The sequence below is a fragment of the Drosophila serrata genome, unplaced genomic scaffold (assembly GCF_035046125.1).
Source record: "Drosophila serrata isolate PLE 108 unplaced genomic scaffold, ASM3504612v1 contig_272, whole genome shotgun sequence".
Taxonomy (NCBI): Eukaryota; Metazoa; Arthropoda; class Insecta; order Diptera; family Drosophilidae; genus Drosophila; species Drosophila serrata.
Window position 1 is genome coordinate 11,570,204 of NW_028257170.1, and position 20,516 is coordinate 11,590,719.

General features: G+C 41.2%; 8 protein-coding genes and 1 pseudogene across 15 annotated transcripts in view; 1 reads left to right on the top strand and 8 right to left on the bottom strand.

Annotated features, from left to right (window-relative positions):
• Window positions 1-357: 357 nt before the first annotated feature.
• Window positions 358-3,661, top strand: fal (SAM and HD domain containing deoxynucleoside triphosphate triphosphohydrolase falten). Of its 3 annotated transcripts, none has more exons than XM_020960526.2 (5): window positions 358-708; window positions 1,854-2,020; window positions 2,081-2,252; window positions 2,319-3,019; window positions 3,082-3,661. In XM_020960526.2, the coding sequence occupies exons 1-5, from the start codon at window positions 571-573 to the stop codon at window positions 3,146-3,148; spliced, it is 1,245 nt and encodes a 414-aa protein (XP_020816185.1). In that variant the 5' UTR covers window positions 358-570; the 3' UTR covers window positions 3,149-3,661. The 3 variants fall into 3 exon arrangements, with proteins under 3 accessions (XP_020816185.1, XP_086690610.1, XP_086690609.1); XM_086834484.1 differs by lacking the exon at window positions 358-708 and adding an exon at window positions 730-1,012; XM_086834483.1 differs by lacking the exon at window positions 358-708 and adding an exon at window positions 1,040-1,429.
• LOC110190179 (uronyl 2-sulfotransferase homolog pip-like) overlaps window positions 3,447-20,516 on the bottom strand; it is a 40,973-nt gene continuing 23,903 nt past the window's right edge. The window contains exons 3-6 of one of the 5 annotated variants that reach the window (XM_020960527.2): window positions 18,039-18,097; window positions 4,324-4,883; window positions 4,060-4,214; window positions 3,447-3,971 (exon numbers count right to left, since the gene is read on the bottom strand). In XM_020960527.2, coding sequence (XP_020816186.1) covers window positions 3,760-3,971; window positions 4,060-4,214; window positions 4,324-4,883; window positions 18,039-18,097 — 986 coding nt within the window. In that variant the 3' untranslated portion in view covers window positions 3,447-3,759. Of the gene's footprint in view, window positions 3,972-4,059; window positions 4,215-4,323; window positions 4,884-4,952; window positions 5,402-8,530; window positions 9,680-14,230; window positions 16,165-16,397; window positions 17,090-18,038; window positions 18,098-20,516 lie in introns of those variants that run through there. The other 4 variants (XM_086834486.1, XM_086834485.1, XM_086834488.1 and 1 more) reach the window with 4 other exon arrangements.
• LOC110190014 (uronyl 2-sulfotransferase homolog pip-like) lies at window positions 5,178-6,394 on the bottom strand. The gene is made up of 4 exons (XM_020960312.2): window positions 6,380-6,394; window positions 5,654-6,213; window positions 5,443-5,597; window positions 5,178-5,353 (listed from the first exon to the last, which is right to left on the bottom strand). Exons 1-4 carry the CDS (start codon window positions 6,392-6,394, stop codon window positions 5,178-5,180), a joined length of 906 nt encoding a protein of 301 aa, XP_020815971.2.
• LOC110190012 (uronyl 2-sulfotransferase homolog pip-like) lies at window positions 6,237-7,243 on the bottom strand. Its single transcript, XM_020960311.2, has 2 exons — window positions 6,687-7,243; window positions 6,237-6,623 (listed from the first exon to the last, which is right to left on the bottom strand). Exons 1-2 carry the CDS (start codon window positions 7,145-7,147, stop codon window positions 6,425-6,427), a joined length of 660 nt encoding a protein of 219 aa, XP_020815970.2. The 5' UTR covers window positions 7,148-7,243; the 3' UTR covers window positions 6,237-6,424.
• Window positions 7,306-8,434, bottom strand: LOC110190011 (uronyl 2-sulfotransferase homolog pip pseudogene; annotated as a pseudogene). Its single transcript, XR_015271995.1, has 3 exons — window positions 7,854-8,434; window positions 7,637-7,791; window positions 7,306-7,578 (listed from the first exon to the last, which is right to left on the bottom strand). The product of XR_015271995.1 is annotated as a uronyl 2-sulfotransferase homolog pip pseudogene (transcript).
• On the bottom strand, window positions 8,542-9,086 carry LOC147643570 (uronyl 2-sulfotransferase homolog pip-like). Its single transcript, XM_086834489.1, has 2 exons — window positions 8,861-9,086; window positions 8,542-8,826 (listed from the first exon to the last, which is right to left on the bottom strand). The coding sequence occupies exons 1-2, from the start codon at window positions 9,084-9,086 to the stop codon at window positions 8,630-8,632; spliced, it is 423 nt and encodes a 140-aa protein (XP_086690615.1). The 3' UTR covers window positions 8,542-8,629.
• LOC110190010 (uronyl 2-sulfotransferase homolog pip-like) lies at window positions 10,060-11,270 on the bottom strand. The gene is made up of 3 exons (XM_020960309.2): window positions 10,833-11,270; window positions 10,624-10,778; window positions 10,060-10,362 (listed from the first exon to the last, which is right to left on the bottom strand). Exons 1-3 carry the CDS (start codon window positions 11,186-11,188, stop codon window positions 10,136-10,138), a joined length of 738 nt encoding a protein of 245 aa, XP_020815968.2. The 5' UTR covers window positions 11,189-11,270; the 3' UTR covers window positions 10,060-10,135.
• On the bottom strand, window positions 11,582-14,225 carry LOC110190009 (uncharacterized). The gene is made up of 9 exons (XM_086834307.1): window positions 14,221-14,225; window positions 14,074-14,119; window positions 13,674-13,991; window positions 13,371-13,615; window positions 13,161-13,315; window positions 12,924-13,096; window positions 12,233-12,789; window positions 11,832-11,986; window positions 11,582-11,757 (listed from the first exon to the last, which is right to left on the bottom strand). The coding sequence occupies exons 1-9, from the start codon at window positions 14,223-14,225 to the stop codon at window positions 11,582-11,584; spliced, it is 1,830 nt and encodes a 609-aa protein (XP_086690433.1).
• Window positions 14,237-16,024, bottom strand: LOC110190008 (uronyl 2-sulfotransferase homolog pip-like). The gene is made up of 3 exons (XM_020960306.2): window positions 14,831-16,024; window positions 14,616-14,770; window positions 14,237-14,556 (listed from the first exon to the last, which is right to left on the bottom strand). The coding sequence occupies exons 1-3, from the start codon at window positions 15,715-15,717 to the stop codon at window positions 14,327-14,329; spliced, it is 1,272 nt and encodes a 423-aa protein (XP_020815965.2). The 5' UTR covers window positions 15,718-16,024; the 3' UTR covers window positions 14,237-14,326.

The following is a 20,516-nucleotide window of genomic DNA, read 5'->3' on the forward strand; positions in this document are numbered from 1 at the left end:
TATAAAATAAAACATTATAAAATAGGTAAATATTTTCTTGTCTAATATTAATTTTAATCTTGATATGTATAATATTAAAAGTTTAAGGTCCTTTTTGCCTGTCAAAAACATATTTTACATGCCTGCAATGTAATTTACGCCAAGCGCCAACGTGTTAATATTTGGAACTTCCCAAAAACATAAAATTACAATCATACTTTTGGGCGATTTTCGAAAAAGTCGTTAAGTTTTATGGAATATTTTGTAAACAAACAGGTCTGCACAAAAGTCCATGCTGAAATAGAAAACAATAAAACAGAATGTTCTCTTTAAAACTGAATGATTGAAAGAAACATATTTTGGCGCAGCTTTTACGGTATCCCTGGTCGATAATCGATAGGCCCAATCAGCTGTTCGTCGCACTATTACAGTTGTGTGCGTTTGAGGTTACGAGTAAAAATACAAGTAAAATATTATCAACAAATTTCCTGATGTCGTTATAATTAAACATTCAAAACGTCGTACTGTTCTTACTTTCGGGTTTGTTTCGGGCGCGGATTGTTAAGAGCGAAGAACGGGAATCCAATTAGAATGTCAGCCAGTGCAGTGATTCGCTCCCTCCCGAGCAAGCTCCGTGAGCCCCACAACTCCAATATCCCGCTTTTCCAAGAACAACAACAAAAACAACAACCACAACATGGGATACAACAACCACCAGCCCGCCACTCTGTAAGTTTACACGCCTTGTTGTTGGTTGCTGGGGGCAACGGGACAGCTGTGCTGCTCAGCTGCCTCGCCACACTGAGAAAAATATAATTCGATCATTATAATTAATTATTTGTATATGAAATATTTTCAAAAAACATTCCACTTTGAATTAATTTATGTTTAACCAAGATGTTGTTAAAAAGAAAACACTGTTAAAGAGGATTGAAATTTATATAAAATATAAGTATGCTCTTTCTTATCATTCTGTTTTTTACAGACCCCACAAAAAAAAAAAAATAACAAGCTATGGAAAAATTTGTGATAGGTAACTAGAAACAAAGAAAGATAGTATTTTTATATGTGGTCAAGAAGAAAAAAAGCTATTTTTGCGTTCAACCATTTAAACGCTGATATTAGCGAAACAAGAAAATATTTAAATAAAAGATTTTTATTTTTACATTTTTGATTTTGGACTCACTGATAACAAATAATGTGATGTTGATCGGGAAAAGTAAAAATATATAAAATAAAAGGACTTGTTTTAATAGAATTGTTCAGTGTAAGGGGAATCTTAAGCGTTTAGGAAAACAAATATAAATTGGTATATTGAGACCTCAGTTCTAGTTTCGTCGTTGTTGAAAGCGCATTAAATTAACATAGTTTTATATGTTATTTCTTATATCCCATTTTAAATAAACATTCAAACCGGTTTAAATCAGATTTTTAGTATTATATTTTTAAGGTAAGGATTAAGGATTATTTATATTCTAATTCCGCTTTTAATTCTCAAATAAAAATATTGAAATTGTTTTTCTTTTTGTTTTTTAACCATTAACATGTTTACAATATATACTATCTGAAAAATTTTTTATTGTAATTAAACGTGGAATCAAATAGAAGTTTTATGACAATTTTAAATTTGTAAGCAAATAAATTTTTTTGGTACGTCATTAATCTTGTGGTAAATGTTTTATCATAACACTAGATTTGTTATATGCGTCGATACCGTATAAATTATCTTGCCAAGCAATCCTAAATAAATATATTCTAGGACTAAAATAAAATAGAATAAAATACATAACAGATCGACATGGAAAACCATAAAAAATTACAATTACATGCTGTCAAAATATACTTATATTTAAAAACTGATTTTAAATTTATAGATGCTTATCGAAGACGAAGTGCACGGAATAATCGAGCTGCCGTGCTACATACAGGAAATCGTAGAGCATCCACTGTTTCAACGACTTAAAAAGGTTCATCAATTAGGCCTCGTACCGTGGGCCCTTGATAAAAAGGCCAATCAGAAGCGATATGATCATTGCTTGGGGTGAGCTAGAAACTGTGTTTTAGTAAATCAGAATGAAATAAATGGTTATGTACTTTTCAGAACGTACAAGAGTGCCCAAGATCACCTTAAAGCCATCGAACGCAACTCACGATATGAGCTTAAACTACCGGACTGGTGTCGCCAGGCAGTGGAAATAGCTGCCCTTCTTCACGACATCGGGCACGGTCCTATGTCCCATTGCTGGGAATCTGTTTGCAATTACAGATTTGATGTAAGTATAATTTTATCAAGGAAAAAGGAAAACATTTTATTTATTTTTATAATATTTATTTTAAAGCACGAGAAAAATGCTTTGGCCTGTGTCGATCGCATTTTCAATGATTCCCATAATCGGGAGCTGGTTTCTTTGAGAGATGACGCTAGTGGTCGGGGAGTTCAATTAATTAAGGCTCTGATTCTCGGCTGCAGTGACTCTCTATCATTTCCCATGTTGGGACACAACTATATCTTTGATATCGTTCACAATCGACGTTGTGGATTGGATGTGGACAAGTGGGATTATCTTAGACGGGATAACAAGCGTGTGAATGTCCTTAACTCTGATGAAATGGACTTTGATGATGTCTTTCTGCAGTCGCGCATATCGGCCGACGGTCAACGCATCGAGTACCGTTATCAGGACTATCATCGTATATATCGTTTGTTTGAGGCAAGATCGCGCCTCCATGTTGCAGTGTATCAACATCCTCTTACGTGTGCTTTGGATGTTATTTTCTCCAAAGCAGTGCAAAGGCTGGCTCCTGAGCTATTGAATCTTCGATCGGAAGCCCCAGATTGGCTGCAACTACATGATGAAAACATTCTAGATATAATTAAAATGGATCCCGATTCGATATATATTCACGAACCGCAACGAATTGTAGAGATGCCACCCAATGAATGCTCAAAATCGAATGTAATTCGGGTGCAGAGAGTAATACCTGGACCTTGGGAGGCTATGAAATCAGCAAAGGCATTCGCTTTCTATGGCAACAAGCGGTGAGTAAATAAGTCCAACTTCTGTAACTTAAATTAAGGATATCCATTTGATTTATTCACAGCAAGAAGCGCCCTATCAACAGATGTGAGAAACCGACTATGATCAATAAGTGCTATAAGTTACAGTAAAAAATTTCGGCCAGAGAAAACCCAGTTCATAGAATAGTTCTTGTTAAGGCAGTCAACCAAACGTAAATTATTATTTCGCTGCTTTTTTGGTTTCTATATTTTATTAAAGTATATTTTTTGACATTATGGATGCTCGCTATGTTGCGTTTTATATAGTATTGTACTACTGTTAACATTATATTACCTAAAACTATGTTAAAAGTCGTTGATTTCATATGTTATGTTAAGTTATTTTGATCATTATCATTTCTTGTTATTTTCCACTCCCACTTAGAAGTCAAATAGTACAAAGAAAAAGTGTTCTTAAAATATTCTTTTATTAGTTTATACATGGTATTATCGTAAGCATCTTAAGTCTAAAATACTAAAACAAAAATTTCAACAGTTCACTTGAAGACATCACAATTCAAATTCAGGTTCTTCTAACATTAAGTACTCACTAATCAATATAAATATTAAAGGGATTTGTCATATTTTTGATAACCATTTTGAAATATACACAAGAGAAAACAATCAATTTGCTACAACATATTGGGGAACTTAGCTGACTACAGTTTCGAGTATGATTTTGTTTGTCAAATTTGTTCTTTACATTTGTTTGAATATATAATTCAATTGCCTATCAGAGGGGGAAGATGTGCCGAGTCTGTGATAATTCTCTGTGGTAAGTGGGCAGCCAGATATTGTTTATGGAGTCTCTGGCGGCAGAACTGATAGAACTCGATCTCATTCGTGAAGTTACGTCGCACTATATCCTTAACATGCTCGCTGACCGGGGGCTTAAAGTTGTTCTTGTTGATTTTAGTCAAGTATTCGGCGCTTGCTGCAAAACGATATAAACAAAATATATTGTAATGGTTATTACTTCATAATCTCAAGTGGATCTCAATTGAATTTCTCTGTCTACTTACTTGCATATATATCTCTTACGCCCTCAAAGAATCGCGGTACATATTTCTCAAGCACAGAGAGAGTGGTGTTCAGATCTTCCAGCACTCCAACAACTGCATATTGTTGCTCCACGGCAAATTTGGCTCGTTCCAGGGCACCCACAGTATTAAAAGGACTAAAATAAGCATGAAAAATGATTAGTAAGGTGTAGTTAAGAATGTACAAAAGGATGTCTTATCAACCTGCCAGTTTAGATTATTATTTTTGTGTACAAAAAAACTCACGTGCACTCGTAGTCGTGACCACAGAAAAACAAGCTCTGTCGCCGATGATCGCCAATGCCCTCCACAGTGACACCTTGTGTGTAAGTACATTCCTGATCCCCACTGAGGACACATGTCTCAAAGTCCTTTTTAAGCCAAGCCGGATGCGGCAGCGGGAGGTCGGGAAAGGCAGCTTTACGCTCCACAAAATACCAAGGCGCTCGGACATAGTAGAACCAGCTAATCACGCGTTCCACAGGATCTCGAACCACATTTAGGTAAATGGGTTTTGGCAGGTTGAATTTGGTAAAGTTTGTGAAGCACACATGCTTAATGAAAACGGAAGGTTCTGGCAGTTCGCTGATCACCTCAGCCATTTCCTGCTGCTGGTCCTCCGCCAAGCGAATGGTCTCCACCTTTTGCACAGCATCTCGATGGAACTGGAAATTATTACGCTCTGATAGACGGCGCAGGAGCTCCATGAACGTCTGACTTCCCACTTTTGGAACTCTATTAAAGAACACCAAGTCCATTTGTGCCTTGCGGGTATTGTTCAGATCCCGCACATTAAGGGAAGACATCTGGGAAGAATTTTAAAATTTAGTATATATAAATTTAGTATAATATAAAACAATTCATTTATTTGTTACCTTCAAGTCCTTGGGTTTGATACGCATTTGTTTGGGAATAAGAGGGAGTAGTATCTACCTAACTTAGCTCACTTACAAAACAATATTTCTTAAAGATTTAGGGAGGGAGAATTCCTGACCGCTTATTTAATTTAAATAAATGTATAGAAAGGTAAGTAATACTCGTATTTATATTTATTCAGTAGCAATAGACTCAGTTATATTCTCAGTATTTCAATACTATTTTCAATTAAGATTATTCTCGAGTTGCAGGGCCAGATATTGTTTATACAAACGCTGCTTGCAAAAGTAGTAGAACTCGTATTCGTTGGTAAAGTTGCGTCTTACCATCTCCTTAACATCTGGGTCAATGTGGGGTTTACGATTATTCCGATTCCGATTCCGAATACTTTTGCTATTCACTGAAAAAATAAGTCTTTATATAACATTTCCTATGGTGTGGGCGGTACTTGAACCCTGGTTTTGTATTGAAACCCCTGGTACTACCTACATTTGTATAGGAAACGGGCGTGATTAAAGAATCTGGGTATATATTTTTCGAAAACAGTCAGCGTTATATTGGTTTCCTCAAGGGTTCCCACCACAGCATATTCCTTTTCTACTCGACGTTTTGCTACTTGTATAGCATTGTGGGAATTAAACGGCCTACAGATTGATTATGTTATATAGTCTTGAAGACCAGGAAGAGTTAACCTACTCACAAGCAATCGGCTTCTGAGCCGCAAAAGTAAAGGGATTGCCTTTTAAAGTCCTGGATATAGTCCGTTACTGAATACTGGACAAATCGGCATTCCGGATCTCCACTTCTTACACACTCGCTGAAACTTAGATTGTACCATTCCTCTGGCCTCTCCCGACGCCCTGGATACATCCTTCGGAATATAGCTCTCTTCACCCAAGAGCGGCGTTTGTAGAAATCCGTGACCATCCGATCTATGGGATCTCTCACTAAGGAAACATAGATCGGTTTCTTGTAGCCAAAGCCTTCAAAGTCTAGCCAGTTGGAGTGTGCCATATAGATGGATCCCTTCTCCAGTTCACTGGCCCATTCCAATTCTGTGAGTTGCTCCTTTTCAGTGCGTGTCCTGTTCATCGTTCTCACGGGTCCATTAAGCACCACATTAATATCATTCATAGCAGCCAGTTGCCGCAAAAGTGGCATCATTTGCTCGCTTTCCACCCGGGTTGGTCGATTGAAGACAACCACTTCCAGAGCCGCAAATCGTGTAATATTCAATTTCATAAGGGTCACCCGTCCGAGCTGGGAAGATCATTGGTTTTGTTTTTTTTTTTTTTTTGTTCAGCAGAGTTCTAAGCTAATACAAAAATACGGATTGATGAGACACGGAGTGTATGAAGTGTAGGTATATTCTGCTAACTATCCCAGGGGCCAATAGTGCCTAAAGTGTTCAAGTACCGAATGAAACTAAGTATCCTTGCATCCATTTCCAAATCTGACATTTAAGCCCCCTTCAAGGTATTATGGATTTGGAATTGGAAGTAAGACGAGACCTACTCTCAAAGATATCCCTGACTCCTTTGAAAAATCTTGGAATGTAGGCTTCAAGTACAGTTAGAGTAATGTTGGTCTCTTCCCAAGTACCCACAACCGCATAATCCCGCTCCACATTCAATTTGGCTAGCTGAATGGCATGTTGAGAGTCGAAGGGCCTGAAATGTACTTTCAATTGAAGATTTCCTCACGGCAACCGTTCTGCTTCCATAGTTACTTACAAGCATTCACGACTGTGGCCGCAGAAAAAAAGGGATTGTCTCTTGTAATTACCCTCAGTTTCTTTAACACTTCCAGGGATATATTGACACTCGGGATCTCCGCTGCGAACACAGTCGTTATAGCTCTTTTTGAACCACGTTTCCGATTTGATAGTGGCATTGGGAAATCGACGATGGTGGATAGCACTGCGATAGCCACTGCGAACATAGTAATACCAACTGATCATCCGCTCGACCGGATCTCGAACCAGGTTTATGTAGATGGGTCTTGGTAGCTGATATCTGTGGAAATCCAGCCAATTGCAATGTTCGATGTATATAGTGCCCGGCTCTAGCTCGTTAATCCAAAGAGCCTGTACCATTCGTTCTGGAGGCGATCGGGTGCGGGAATTACTCTGCAGAATGCCCTTGGTCACCACTGTCAGATTATTATTGGGCGCCATGGTCTGGGTAAGTTGCATCAATGCCTCACTTCCCACTTTGGCGTTACGATTAAAGAAGATCACGTCCAGTCGGGACTTTCGAGTGTTATTTAAACGAGCACTCCGCAACGAATCAAGCTGGATTTAGGATTCGGGTATGTATTAAGTCACGTTTTTGCCACTGTCCTACAGGTTAGTTACAATTACTAATGAGTACTTTATTAACGAACTACAGAAAGAACTACATAAAAAAACAACTAATGAGAGGTCAGTCTTTTACGATTAAGGGTGAATTAGTCCCTCCAGTTCCTTTCGTTTTAGGGCTATATACTGGGTATAAAGGCGCTGTTTGCAGAAGTAGTAGAAATCATACTCGTGGGTAAAATTACGTCTGACCATGGCCCTGACATCTTCGTCCACTATCGGCTTTCGATTATTGCGATTGCGATTCTGTAGAGACTTTTGGTACACTAGAAACGGAACTTGTGTGAGCTAACTTTATGATATATCTCTGTATGATATTCTTACTGTGGAAGATGATCTTAGCTCTAGCAAAATAACGAGGTATATAGTGCTCTAGAACGGTCAGAGTTATGTTGGTCTCCTCCCAAGTTCCCACTACTGCAAATTCCGATTCAACCCTACGTTTGGCCATCTGAACAGCCAGAGGGGAGTTGAAGGGCCTGAAAGAGGTTTTGGGTTAGGCAAACACTTCTCATAACTTAGCCCCCCTACCAGCACTCACAAGCAGTCCTGACTGTGGCCACAGAAGAATAAAGATTGCCTTTTAAAGTTGCCCTCTGCATCGGCAACTGCCAATGGCACATACTGACATTCGGGGTCCCCACTCCTCACACAGTCGTTGTAGCTCTTCTTGAACCATGCCGTGGGCTTTAGCGGGGCCAACGGATGATTTCGGTAGAATATCGCATTCCTATATGAGTTGCGGACGTAGTAATACCAGCTGATCATGCGTTCCACAGGATCTCGAACCAGGTTAATGAAGATCGGCTTGGGCAGGTTATACTCATTGAAGTCGATCCAAGGGATGTGTTCTATGTATACGGATCCCTCATCCAGGTTATATACGTAGCCAGCGACCTCCGCCTGAGCCAGGGGCTTCAGTTGCCTCTTTGACTTTTTATTCACTCCGTACTTATCCACACGGAAGTTGTTGATATCCTGCAGATGCTCCATGAACTCCATTAGCGACTCGCTGCCCACCTTGGCGCATCTCGCGAAAAAGAGACGATCCATTTCGGCCTTGGCTGTGTTGTTTAAGTGACGAGGTGTTAGGTCACCTAACTGATTGGGGGATAGGGCAAGGGTTTAGAAGCTTCATGGGAGGGTAGCGAACAATGAGACACTGAGATGGGTTCAACGTGTACGAGTACGGATAGTGTGTCTAGTCTAGTCTACTAATTTACTGATTTACTGAGTACTATTTATTGAAAGAGTATGTTTTGTTCGCATAATATATCACCGACTACAATCTAAATAAACTTCAGGGCTCTAACCCAACTAATACAAAAGACCATGCTTCTCCAACTCTTTGAGATTTATGGCCAGATACTGCTTGTACAAGCGCTGTTTGCAGAAATAATAAAACTCGTACTCGTTGGTGAAGTTCTTGCGAATCATCGCCTTTACCTCGGGATCAATATAAGGCTTGCGCTTGTTCTTGTTCCGATTGGTGATCTTGTCATTGTTCACTGTTTCGAGATGGGGTTTATATGTAAATAAGTAATATTATCTTTGGTGCTATGCATTTTGTAGACCTACTTTCATACATCAGCTTGGCACCGCGAAAGAATCGCGGGATATAGTTCTCAAGTACGGTTAGGGTGACATTGGTATCCTCCCAACTTCCGACCACTGCGTAATCCCGTTCCACGTGCTCCTTGGCCATTTGCACAGCAGTTGGCGAGTTGAAGGGTCTAAAATATCGTGTTAGCTCACTTCTTGTCTCCGGAAGCATTTAATCTTCACGAATGTCCTATCTACTTACATACAATCATCGTGGTGACCGCAATAAAACAACGACTGCCTTTTGAAATTCCCCACCGGGTCCTTGACAGTATGCGGCACATACTGGCACTCCGGATCTCCGCTCCGAACGCAGTCATTGAAATTCTTTTTATACCAGGACTCTGGCCTTAATTTTTGGTCCGGTTTTTTTTTATATTCGATGGCATTTTTGTAGGCGCCACGTGCGTAGAAGTACCAGCTTATGACCCGTTCCACCGGGTCACGGACCAGATTTATATATATGGGCTTGGGCAAATCGAATTCGTCAAAGTTCAACCAATTGATGTGTTCTATGTACATGGTTCCATCCTCCAGGTCGGCGATGTATTCCGCGGACTCGCGCCTCGTAGGTTTATCCATTTGGCGAACGGTGCGAGTGTGCAAACCGTGTCGGTCCAGGGTAAGGTCCTCGTGGTACTTTTCCAGGGCTATGAAAAGTTCCAGCATTGACTCACTTCCGACTTTGGCGGCTCGATTAAAAAACAACACTTCGATGTCTGCATTCTTAGTGTTGTTCAGGCGACTTGCGCTCAGTAGGTGAAGCTGAAGGTGAGTTTAACAAGATGAACGATCGTACTCAAGGTCCGGTGAGTATGCTTACGAATTCCCCTAAATGTTTTCCTTTTGTTATTAAGCAATAAATTAAATTCCTGCCTTTCTCGGATTATTAAGCGATAGGTAAAACCCTAAACAATATTTCGTAGTGCTGCGAAGGTCAGGGAGAGAAGCGATAGACGTTTTTCCTTATTTTGTTTATAAAGCAATAGTTTTAAGTTTTTCATTCAATTCAAAGCAGATCTTTAAAAGATGTTTAAGAGAGCAGAAAATATAGGATATTTACATACCCTTAGTTAGTAGAAATTATATCGTAGCACAGGACATAATTAGTTCAATTTCTCAATTTGTCAAAAAGTGTTCAGTTATTTATCCCCTCGAGAGAATGCTTATATCATTCCCTTTTCTTTATTAATATATTTATGAATAAATTATTTTATAAAATTAGTTTCCTATGGCCATTTCGTTGGCCTCACTTAATCTGGACAGACCCTTGTCAAACTTCTTGAGATCATTCAGCTTAAGGGCTAGATACTGTTTATGTAGGTGCTGACGACAGAATTGATAGAATTCTATTTCCCGTGTAAAGTTTCGACGAACCATATCGATTATATGCTGCGAAATATGCGGCTTCATGGGATTGGTATTCTGACGATTGGCGTGTAGACCCGCTGTGAAAAATGTGTTCCTAAGTAACTAAGCTTTTTACTGACTCTAAACTCTGAAGAACGAATTCATTCAAAAATCAATTGAAACAGAATCAGATACTATTATCTTCAAAAGTAATAAATATTAATATACTTTCGTGCCATAGAACTAAAATAACTTTATCATAATCTTTGGTCTCTGGTATAGAGTATCCGTTTGAATTGCAAAGCTACTTTTGATTTTGAAAACATTCCTTCTTCAGAGTTGGCCTCAACGAAACTTACAGTAATACATCTTGGAGGCATTCGCAAAATAGCGAGGTATGTAGGCCTCCAGAACAGCCAGGGTTTCATTTGTGTGCTCCCAAGTTCCCACCACAGCGTACTCTCGCTCCACATTCATTTTGGCCAATTGCAGGGGCAGACGAGCATTAAAGGGCCTACGGAACGGTTTCAAGGGATGACAGAAATCGGGATAAAACTACCTAACTCACGTGCACTTGAACTCATTGTGACCGCAGAAGAACAAGGTCTGTCGCCGATGGTCGCCCACATGTTCCAACAGGGAATTCTCAATGTAGGTGCAGACTTTCTCGCCACTTTCCACGCACTGATCATACTCGGTGTTAACCCATTTGGGATTTGGCATTTCGCGGTTATTCTTCCGCCTTCCGGGCACAAAGACCCACGGAGCCCGAATGTAGTAATACCAACTAATGACCCTCTCCACGGGATCCCGGACCATGTTTATGTAAATGGGCCTCGGTTGCTCATACTTGGTGAAGTTCAGGTAATTAACGTGACTGGCGAATACTGTACCATCTTGTAGGTTGGCAATATTATCGATCATGTCGCTTTCCCCGGCGGGTTCTAACAGGGCAACGACACCTCCATTCTGAGGATCTTTTTCCACCTCATAATCGTGGATTTTACCCAGCTGTCTCATCAGCTCAATTAGCTGCATACTGCCGGTCTTTGGAACCCGATTGAAAAACAACACATCAATTTCCGCTTTGGGGGTATTGTTCAGTTTCGCAGCACTAAGTTGGAGGATCTGCAAAGGTTTCATAGACCCTTGAGTTGGTTTCTTGTATGGGTAGTGCGGCGGAGAGTGAATTCAAGCAGGATATCCAAAAATGATTAGTAGCGAAAGGAGAAGAAAGACTCGGTTTGAAATTTGGATGTAAAATCATTGGTTAAACTATTTGGTCTTGGTAAAATCTTTATTATTTGATATGTATATCTAAGCTGTGGGAAATTCATCCTTATGGACAGCAATGTACTGCTTGTAGAGTCGTTGCTTAATAAACAGATACAGCTCAATTTCGCAGGAGAAACTGTTTCTCAGATACGCCTCCACATCCGCATCCAGATGTTTGTCATGCGACACAGTGTTTATGTTGAAACTTTGCATTTCGCCTAGGTAGAAAATGTTCAGGGAAATATCTGAGTGAGTACTGATCAATTATGAATAAATTATGGCGTAAACCTACTGTAGTAGACCGTCCTGGCATTGGCAAAGAACTTGGGTATGTATGCCTCTAAAACGGCTAAGGTCACATTCGTATCCTCCCAACTGCCCACCACTGCGTATTCGCGTTCCACTTTCATCTTGGTTAATTGCATAGTGACTTCAGAGTTGAAATGTCTACGTAAGAGTATTCAAAGTCTCATTTACTCACTGAAGCTCAACGAAACTGTTTATTCACAAAGCCGAGTACTAAAGGGATTGGAATTTAACTTCATTTGAATTGGTTTTCGTTATACTTGAATAACCTGACTTTAATTAATGAGCAACAAAGAGTTAAGAAATCCCTTCTTCTAGCTCAAACAACAATCCCGTTTGTACTTGCTTTGGGTTTTCATATTTTCTGTGTACTTCGTAAAGACCTACGTGCAAATTTCCGAATTTCCGCAGAGGTGAAGTGAAAGCCTCCGCCAATCGCCGTTGAAGGGATTGTGGGAATCGAAGACGCAATGAGGGGCTATCCTCTGTTTAACGCACTCGTTAAAGGTGGTATCGAAATACTTCTTGGTCTGTACCCTTTTATTGGGATTACGCATCAGACTCTGGGCAAAGATCAGTGGGTGACGCTGGTAATAGTACGCACTGATCACCTTTTGAATGGGATCGCGCACCATGTTGATGTAGATTGGACGTGGACTGTCGTGCTTGGTAAAGTTGATCCAGTTAGAGTGCTCCACGTAGACGCCGGGAGTAGGGAGCTGGGACAGCTGTTCCACCAGATCCTCTTCATCCTCCTCAGTATGTATATTTGGCTTCGCGACTCTTACTAGATTCCGAAATGTATCAAATCCGTTTTCATCGCCCAGACGACTTAGGAGTCGCGTCATCGACTGACTGCCCGTTTTCTCCAGACGATTGTAGAAGATGAAGTCCCTCTCAGCTTTGGGGGTATTATTCAGTTGAGCGGCATCCAAAGATTCCAGCTTAAAAGTGTGCAGATAGATGAGTCTCCTCTCCTCACACAAACATTCAAAATACTCGACACCGAAAACTAAATACAGGATTACGAGGAAGTAATTAGTGGAAAAGAAAGAGAAACTTTCTTGGGTCCTTAGACATGCAAGTGTCTGTTTATTGCAAAATATTGCCTATACAGGCGCTGTTTACAAAAGTGATAAAACTCATATTCCTGAGTGAAATTGGCTCGCATTATTTGCTTGATGCGTTCGCTAATCTTGGGCTTCCAGTGGTTTGTATTTTGCTTCTTAAAAGCCAGGCCCTTGATGGGTTCTACGGAGAGATGGGAATTATATCTTCTTATCCCCTATGTTGCTTAATTTTAATTTGGGTTTACCATAGTACACATCAGTGCTGCCCTTGAAGAAACGAGGTATGTAGTGCTCGAGCACAGTCAAAGTCACATTAACATCCTCCCAGGAACCAATTACGGAGTAATCTCGCTCCACATTCTGTTTGGCCCTGGCTATTGCTCCTGGCGTATTAAATGGCCTGGGGGAAACTTAATAGTTAACGAAACTATGGGAATGTCGAACTAAGAACATACTCGCAAATGGGAGAGTGTCCACAGAAGAACAAACTCTGACGTTTGTGATCGGCGGAATCTTCTTTGAACTTGAGACCGAAATCGTAACGACATTCCGGATCGTGCGTGAGCACACAATCCTCAAAGTTTTTGACATAATGCGAACGATTCTGAAACTTTCCGGTGACTTCAAACATTTTCACAGAGTTCCAGGGAGTGCGTTTATAGTAGAACCAACTGATAACTCTTTCGATGGGGTCGCGTATCTGATAAATGTACGGTTTAATAGGGGGGAACCTCAGAAGTGCATATAATTGTTCCTACCAAGTTAATGAAGATGGGCTGGGGGAAATGGAGTGGCCTTAGGTTCATGTAGTTCATGTGCTCCACATAGACGAATGCAGAATCCTCCTGCAGATCAAAAATTCTCTGGGCCTCTGATTTCTGACGCTCCACGGACCAGTAAATTCCAACGGGCTTTGAGAACGGCGCCCGCTCGTTCTGATAGTCGTTTCTTTCGCCCAGACGTATCATTAACTCGATCAGAGTCTCGCTTCCCGTCTTGGGCACTCGGTTGTAAAAGACTATATCACGAGAGTGAAACTTGGTGTTGTTGAGGAACTTGGGATTCAAGCGCCACAGCTGCAAAGGTCAGGACACAGGTGTAAGAAGGAGATCGATCACAGACAGACGCACAGATATCGGTACAGATGCAGATACACACAGAAAGCTCTAGGCGAGGTACGGGGTAAACAGAAAGCAAACGAATACTGGGTATATCGGAGGCTATAGGAATCAAAACTTGTCTGGTGTTTCTTTCTAAATTTCGAATCAGAATCGCTCCTATAGATTGGGATGATTAAATTAAAACTTCATTAGCATTAAGTAAAATTAGGTTTATGTGGCATCCTGAGTTGAGTTACATTTCACACTTCCTTAGCACTAAATGAGTTTGTTTCTGTGGCAATTGATCCCTGCTAATACTCCTCGTTGTAATCGTTTTTCTGTTCTGGCACCAAAAGATAGTCATCTTCCCCGAATCTCTTGCCATGACTCAAGGCGGCGTATTGCAGATACAAACGTTGCTTGCAGAACTCGTAAAACTCAATCTCGTTGGTGAGATTTTTCCTCAGAATAACGCGAGTTTCCTCGCTAACGACTCGAGTGACATTATTGCGATTCACTTTTGACAAACGTTCCTTGCCCACTGAAAATATGACAATGATTGAGACTACCCTCAGCTTGAGCTCGGATTCGGTTTCTTACGGTAGTAGGCAACCTTGGCGTTGCGGAAGAAACGCGGTATGTAGGCCTCCAGAACGGTTAGCGTAATATTGGTATCCTCCCAGGTCCCCACTACTGCGTATTCCGACTCCACTGTTCGCTTGGCCTTTTGCATTGCAGCCTCCGAGTTAAAGGGCCTATCGAGGGTTAGGTGGCGTTGATGAGCTTGTTAAGGTCCCTGTCGGCTTCCTACTTACATGCACAGCTTCTGATTCATGCCGCAGAAGAAGAGCGTTTGCCGGCGATGATCGCCCACTGGGTTCTTGATCTGATCCTGGGTAAAGGTGCAGTGCGGATCGTGGTTCTTCACACAGGTGTCCAGGTCGAGGTTAAGGAACTCATCCGAGGGCATGGCCGGTGCCTTGTCACCCAGCTTGGCCTGCATGTCCCGATAATACCAGGGAGCGCGGATATAGTAGTGCCAGCTGATGATGCGGTCGATGGGATCACGGACCAAATTAATATATATCGGCTTCGGCAGGTGGAAGCGAGTGAAGTTAATGTAGGCTATGTGCTGGCTATAAATATGCGGCTTTGGCCGGGTCAGGAGTTCGGCAACCAGTTCACCCTGGCGCTGTTTGTTCATGAGGACCGTTTCGTGGGCACCGCCCTTATTGCGAGCGTGGTTAAATCCATTGATTTTGCCCAAACGGGCCATCAGCTCCATCAGGGATTGACTTCCCACCTTTGGAACTCTGTTGAAGAACACAAAGTCCGACTCGGCAAACTTGGTGTTGTTCAGGAGATCGGCTTCGAAATTAAAGCTATCGTCACCTTGGGTTGCCACCCCATCGGCCAAGTCATCGTCGTCGTCCTCTTCATCGTCCTCGTCGTCCTCGAAAATATCTTTATCCGCTTTGTGCCCACTTTCGGGTATAGCCAGTTGCTTGTCATGTGCTGCCTTGTGATCAGGATCACCGACCTTTGCCTGGTGATGCACATGATGGTGGTGTGAGTGGTGATCGTGGTGATGCCCATGGTTGCCGGAATCGGCATACTCCTCCTCGCTGCTCCGACGAGCGTGAACATTATATCCAATACGCTGCATAGACGATATGGGCGACATAAGACTAAATCTGAGCATTATCCTACCCAAGCTTGCAATCAAAAAAGTCCACCAAGCTGTAGTTAGAATTAAACCGGAAAAGATTACGGAAGGATAACGAAAATTAGCATAGTTTTATTTCTCGACTATAGCCTCAGCTTGGGATTAGCATCCAGTTGAAGCGCTATATACTGTTTGTACAATCGGTGCCTGGTAAACTGATAGAACTCGATCTCTCGTGTGAGGTTTCGGCTTAGCAGGGCCCTCGCATTGTCACTGAGAGTGGGCCTAAAGGCATTCCGATTGACATCTCCCAACTTGCTCCTCAAAATGTAATACTCCTCCTTGGCCCCGGCAAAGAAGCGTGGTATATAGCCCTCTAAAACGGATAGGGTGATATTCGTATCCTCCCAGGTTCCAACCACTGCGTAGTGCTCCTCCACATTCTTCTTGGCCCGCTGCATGGCCTCGTGGGAATTGAATGGCCTAAGGATAAGTGGGTTTCATTTCCTTCCTTGCCTTAATTTTGGTGGAAAATCAGCCAAGGTGGGGTTGCTCTTAAGTCGATAACTTTACCGACAAACTCAATATAATCTTTATGGATTTGAAGTGCATTTTTGGACTTGGAAAAATAATCGATAATTTGATTTAATATTTTGAGTTCCACAAGGGAAATACACTTTTTATGTTGAAGGGAGTTGAAGAGTCAACAAATTCATTGTCAAAATAAAAATTGTTTATATTTTTTAATTTTTAATTTTCCTGATTGGTAAGATTTTTATCCCTAATTGAACAGCCCCACCCATAGCTAGATTCCATCAATTCTCTGGCACAGCTCTACTCACATGCACACCTCCATGACCTGACCACAGAAGTACAGTGACTGCCGCCTGTGATCACCCAGGTTACCCATTTCCATTTGCTCATAGACACACTCGGGATCCTGCTCCTCGATGCAGCGATTAAAGTCCTTCTTGAGCCACTCGATACTGGGCATTTGTACGGCCTCCCCGAAGGTCTCCCGCCTCTCGGCCAGGTACCAAGGAGCGCGGGCATAGTAAAACCAACTGACCAGTCGCTCAATGGGATCGCGAACCATATTAAAGTATATGGGCCAGGGTTCGTCCAGCAGGGCAAAGTCTATAAAGGCCACGTGCTTGGTGTATGTGTTGGCCATGGTGCTATTCAGGATGTCGGTGTGAATGAAGTTCTTGGCGTAGGCGTTGTGCATAATGACCACCTCGTAGAGTCCTTCGACATCGCGGCGAGCCTCGAAATTATTTCGTACGGCCAGGATCTTGAGCAACTCCATCATCTTCTCGCTGCCTGTCTTGGTGACGCGATTGAAGAACACCGTCTCCAGCTGGGCCCGCGGGGTGTTGTTCAGCTGAGCGGCGGTCAGGTGGGTTAGCTGCCGGATTGCAAAAGTTGGGAGTGCTAGTTGGAGTAGTTTTCAGCTTGCGGGTTTCTACCATTGGTGGTGGCGGAGAGCACAGAGAGCACACGTACATAAACGAGTCAAACACAAGTAGGACAACAACATATAGTATAAAGTTTTGTAAAAGACGAGTAGACTTTAAGCGGTTTGGCGATTTAATTTTTTTTATTTTGTGGAAGCAACAAAGAAGGCACCTGGAGGCGTCCCATCTCTTAAGGAATTTCGCAAAGATTTGAACGTAACTCTCGCAGCTGGAGTACGTGGGCATAAATAATAATCCTCCCCATAACGGACACTTACCTTTGCTATTTAATCTTTATAAATCGATTTTCTATTGCGTCTATGTCGCAAACTAACTAACGACCCAAAAAATGCCGCCTTTCGAACTGAGCTATCAAAATTCCAAGACAGAGTCGAAGTGTCTTTATAGTTTTCGTAGTTTGGTTAGTGTAAGGAGGGATAGTGTAGGAGAGCTAGCTGGAGTCAGAGTCGGTATAGAATAGTATATAGGTATAGGGATAGCTAATAGACTACCAGAGGACTAAACTGCATATTTCTAGTGTGTGTTTGGTGAGGGAGTGTTGTTTGTGTTGTATGTGTGTGAGGTCTCGGGAGGAGAATGCTACAGATATTTATGAGAGTCCACGCTTGACACAATGAATGCGAGACGGAGAGAGACAGAATGGGTGAGATTTTAGGGCAGGCAATATGCTATATATGCTATATAATGCTATATGCTGTAAGCTACAGGCTAAATGCAGTATCAAACACCAAGGAGCTGAAGCTACCTTTCCACATGTCGGTCGCTTTTGATGGTTTCTTTTATTTTTCTGCTTTATGAGCCACCAGAAATGTATGCAACAATGTTTACGACGAGATGGCAAAATGCAAGATATATCGGATTTATGGAACTCGAGCTTACCTGTCCGGTACTCTTCAGATATTGGTAGGTGCCGTGCAGAGTGTTGATGTCATCGTGCTCTGAAATTGTTAGCAAAGGTGGGTTAAGGGACATGTACTATAATAGAAAGTAGAGTTTCATAGCAAATAAATCATTTCCCCGAAGACACCCCACTATTATCTCATCTTAATCTACTTTGATTACAAATATCAGCTGTGTCGACCCCAATTAGATTGAATTATTTCGATGACCTTAAAAACTGACGCCAAAAAAGGAAGCAACCCGAAACACTTTTACTTTTCACTTGAGCCCAAAAGTGTTTATGCAATATTCGAAAGACGAAGGCGAAGTTGAGGCCATTTACAGCTATGATAAATAAATAAAGACGAGTGCAATAAATATGCAAGCTCATGATGACTCCTTTCACTTTTCCGGCTCACTTCGGATGCGATAGGGATCATCCTCGATGGGTTTCGAAAGGTATCTCTCTCCCTCCGCCGAGATTTCAAAGCCAACGCATGCAAATGGATATTTCTGCGTGTCTTGTGGTCAATTAAAATCCTGATGCCAGGCATTTGTCCAGCCAGAGTTTAGTGCCCACTGGCAAATGACTGCAATTGATCAGCAGTTCGAGGCGGAGAGATGCGGAAAAACATCTTGATTTTCAAGTGTACAGTGTGGGCCACTTTTGTTTTGGCTTCGATTTTTATGGCCAAGTATTTCATAATTCGATGGCAAACTGTAAACAAGGAAGTCTGTAAATCGACGCATATCCAGTCCGATTGCCTTTAAACCAGATCCGTTGTATTTGGTCAATTGGACAGTTCGCTGGAAAATGTGAATGAAAGTGTTGCCCCAACTGGTTTTCGCCGAGTTTCTGCTCAAAAACCACCGACACAAAGTCACTGAACCAAGAGTGAAATACATTTTGCGGTCGAAACCTTAAAATAGAAGCCTGCTCTCCAGCACTTCTCTTTTATTTGTCACTTTTTAACTTGATTCTTTTATTTTTTGGGTTTGTGTGGTTTCGAAATTGGGTCACATCCCAATTGCAGTACTATGTTACTCTGATTGGGTTTTGGCTTTTGGTTTTCTCTGCGTTGTTCTATGGCGACCTTCAATATAGCTATAGCCTAGCTCCGGTTATTGGCCATTTGAACTGTCATCTGTGTTGAAGGTGAACGACATAACACATGTTACAGTCTATAGAATATGAGCCACTCATGAATACCTAGGTGTATTTATTCTGTGGCGGGGCTTGGTCAGTGTTTTTGGTTGAAAATTGTAAAAGGAAAGAGGTGACTCAAGTAAAACTAGTGAAATATTAATTGGGAGAAAAGGTTGTTTTTTATTAATACTAATTAACATTTTATGGCAAACTTTAAACAGTTTTACAGCCATTTCTTTGGGACTTGAGTATATATCTGGCATAGTAGCTTAAATATAAAACTGAAGTCTTTTATTAATGCTTTAATTTTCCTTATTTCCTTATTCCGCATCAAACAATAACCTTCAATTGCTTCGATTGAAGCCGGAATTCTGAGACAGACCCACCCAAAACCTTGTTCATTAGTTTAATGTTATGTTTCACTTCTCAATCTCTCTTTCCCGCCCTATCTCAAGATCTGACTCTAACATTATCCGAGCCCCTTGGTACCGCCTCTGCTAACACAAATTGCTTGCTTACTTGCATTTTCCAACCGAATTGGACCTCAACTCCGAAACACTTAGTTTGGCCAGCTAACGAACTAGCTGCACTTGGAAAAATGTAATATTTAACCTTAATTTTTAGACATTAAGAAGATAATTTAAAATTCGATTCGATATTAATATTCGTTTACGCAAACAAAGTTTAAGTATCACATAGAGTTGAGATATATGGATTTGGTTCTTGGAATTTGGTAAGCTTTAACAATTTCTTGACTGCCATTTAAAGACTATTATTTTCGGTGTAAGTATAGGTACTGCTATTGCTGTTGGTGCTATTTTTATGGGTGTTTGGTCCGTGTCTTAGTTCGTGTCTATGTGGCTGTCTAATTGAAAATAAAGCTGCCCGGTTCGGTAGTGAGCGCGAAAAACTGGTTTGCAATGCATTTCAGCCAGGGGCAAAGTTGGCATTGCTACATTTTCTCAAAGATTTTTGTTTTTTCGCTGTTCCAGTTAAAGGTGCAGGCAATTGTCGGGTTTGTATTTTAACTTGAGAGACAATGGCTTCTGACAGGGTGGAGTGCCGAAAGGTTCTTAAGATGGTTGATCTATTACGGCGAGGGTTGGCACAATGACATGGGATAGTTCTTGAAAGATTTGCGGAAAAACTATAGAGGTATCAATAATATTATTTGGGAAATTGTGGGATATAAATTCACATTTAGAAGTGTCTGAATGTCATTTGTTTATCTAAAATGATTTGTCTATACAGGAACCCTTATTATTTTAGTTTTTTTAAGCAGATAATACAACTTATCTGGCATAGTTTTCATAAACAACATTTGAGTTATT

Excerpts from the sequence above, each read along its gene's own strand:
- fal (XM_020960526.2), top strand. The coding sequence starts at position 571 with ATGTCAGCCAGTGCAGTGATTCGCTCCCTCCCGAGCAAGCTCCGTGAG. Across the intron at positions 2,021-2,080 it reads CGATATGATCATTGCTTGGG|AACGTACAAGAGTGCCCAAG; the intron begins GTGAGCTAGAAA and ends TGTACTTTTCAG. Across the intron at positions 2,253-2,318 it reads TTTGCAATTACAGATTTGAT|CACGAGAAAAATGCTTTGGC; the intron begins GTAAGTATAATT and ends TTTATTTTAAAG.
- LOC110190014 (XM_020960312.2), bottom strand. Across the intron at positions 5,598-5,653 it reads GGCTCAGAAGCCGATTGCTT|GCCGTTTAATTCCCACAATG; the intron begins GTGAGTAGGTTA and ends ATCAATCTGTAG. Across the intron at positions 5,354-5,442 it reads CGCCCGTTTCCTATACAAAT|TGAATAGCAAAAGTATTCGG; the intron begins GTAGGTAGTACC and ends TTATTTTTTCAG.
- LOC110190012 (XM_020960311.2), bottom strand. The coding sequence starts at position 7,147 with ATGCAACTTACCCAGACCATGGCGCCCAATAATAATCTGACAGTGGTG. Across the intron at positions 6,624-6,686 it reads GGCCACAGTCGTGAATGCTT|GCCCTTCGACTCTCAACATG; the intron begins GTAAGTAACTAT and ends AGTACATTTCAG.
- LOC147643570 (XM_086834489.1), bottom strand. The coding sequence starts at position 9,086 with ATGCTTCCGGAGACAAGAAGTGAGCTAACACGATATTTTAGACCCTTC. Across the intron at positions 8,827-8,860 it reads AAAATGCATAGCACCAAAGA|AAACAGTGAACAATGACAAG; the intron begins TAATATTACTTA and ends AACCCCATCTCG.
- LOC110190010 (XM_020960309.2), bottom strand. The coding sequence starts at position 11,188 with ATGATCGATAATATTGCCAACCTACAAGATGGTACAGTATTCGCCAGT. Across the intron at positions 10,779-10,832 it reads CACAATGAGTTCAAGTGCAC|GCCCTTTAATGCTCGTCTGC; the intron begins GTGAGTTAGGTA and ends ACCGTTCCGTAG. Across the intron at positions 10,363-10,623 it reads TGCCTCCAAGATGTATTACT|CGGGTCTACACGCCAATCGT; the intron begins GTAAGTTTCGTT and ends CATTTTTCACAG.
- LOC110190009 (XM_086834307.1), bottom strand. Across the intron at positions 12,790-12,923 it reads CAATAAACAGACACTTGCAT|CTGGAATCTTTGGATGCCGC; the intron begins GTCTAAGGACCC and ends CACACTTTTAAG. Across the intron at positions 11,758-11,831 it reads TGCCAGGACGGTCTACTACA|GCGAAATGCAAAGTTTCAAC; the intron begins GTAGGTTTACGC and ends TTTTCTACCTAG.
- LOC110190008 (XM_020960306.2), bottom strand. The coding sequence starts at position 15,717 with ATGCTCAGATTTAGTCTTATGTCGCCCATATCGTCTATGCAGCGTATT. Across the intron at positions 14,771-14,830 it reads ATGAATCAGAAGCTGTGCAT|GCCCTTTAACTCGGAGGCTG; the intron begins GTAAGTAGGAAG and ends AACCCTCGATAG. Across the intron at positions 14,557-14,615 it reads CGCCAAGGTTGCCTACTACC|TGGGCAAGGAACGTTTGTCA; the intron begins GTAAGAAACCGA and ends TCATATTTTCAG.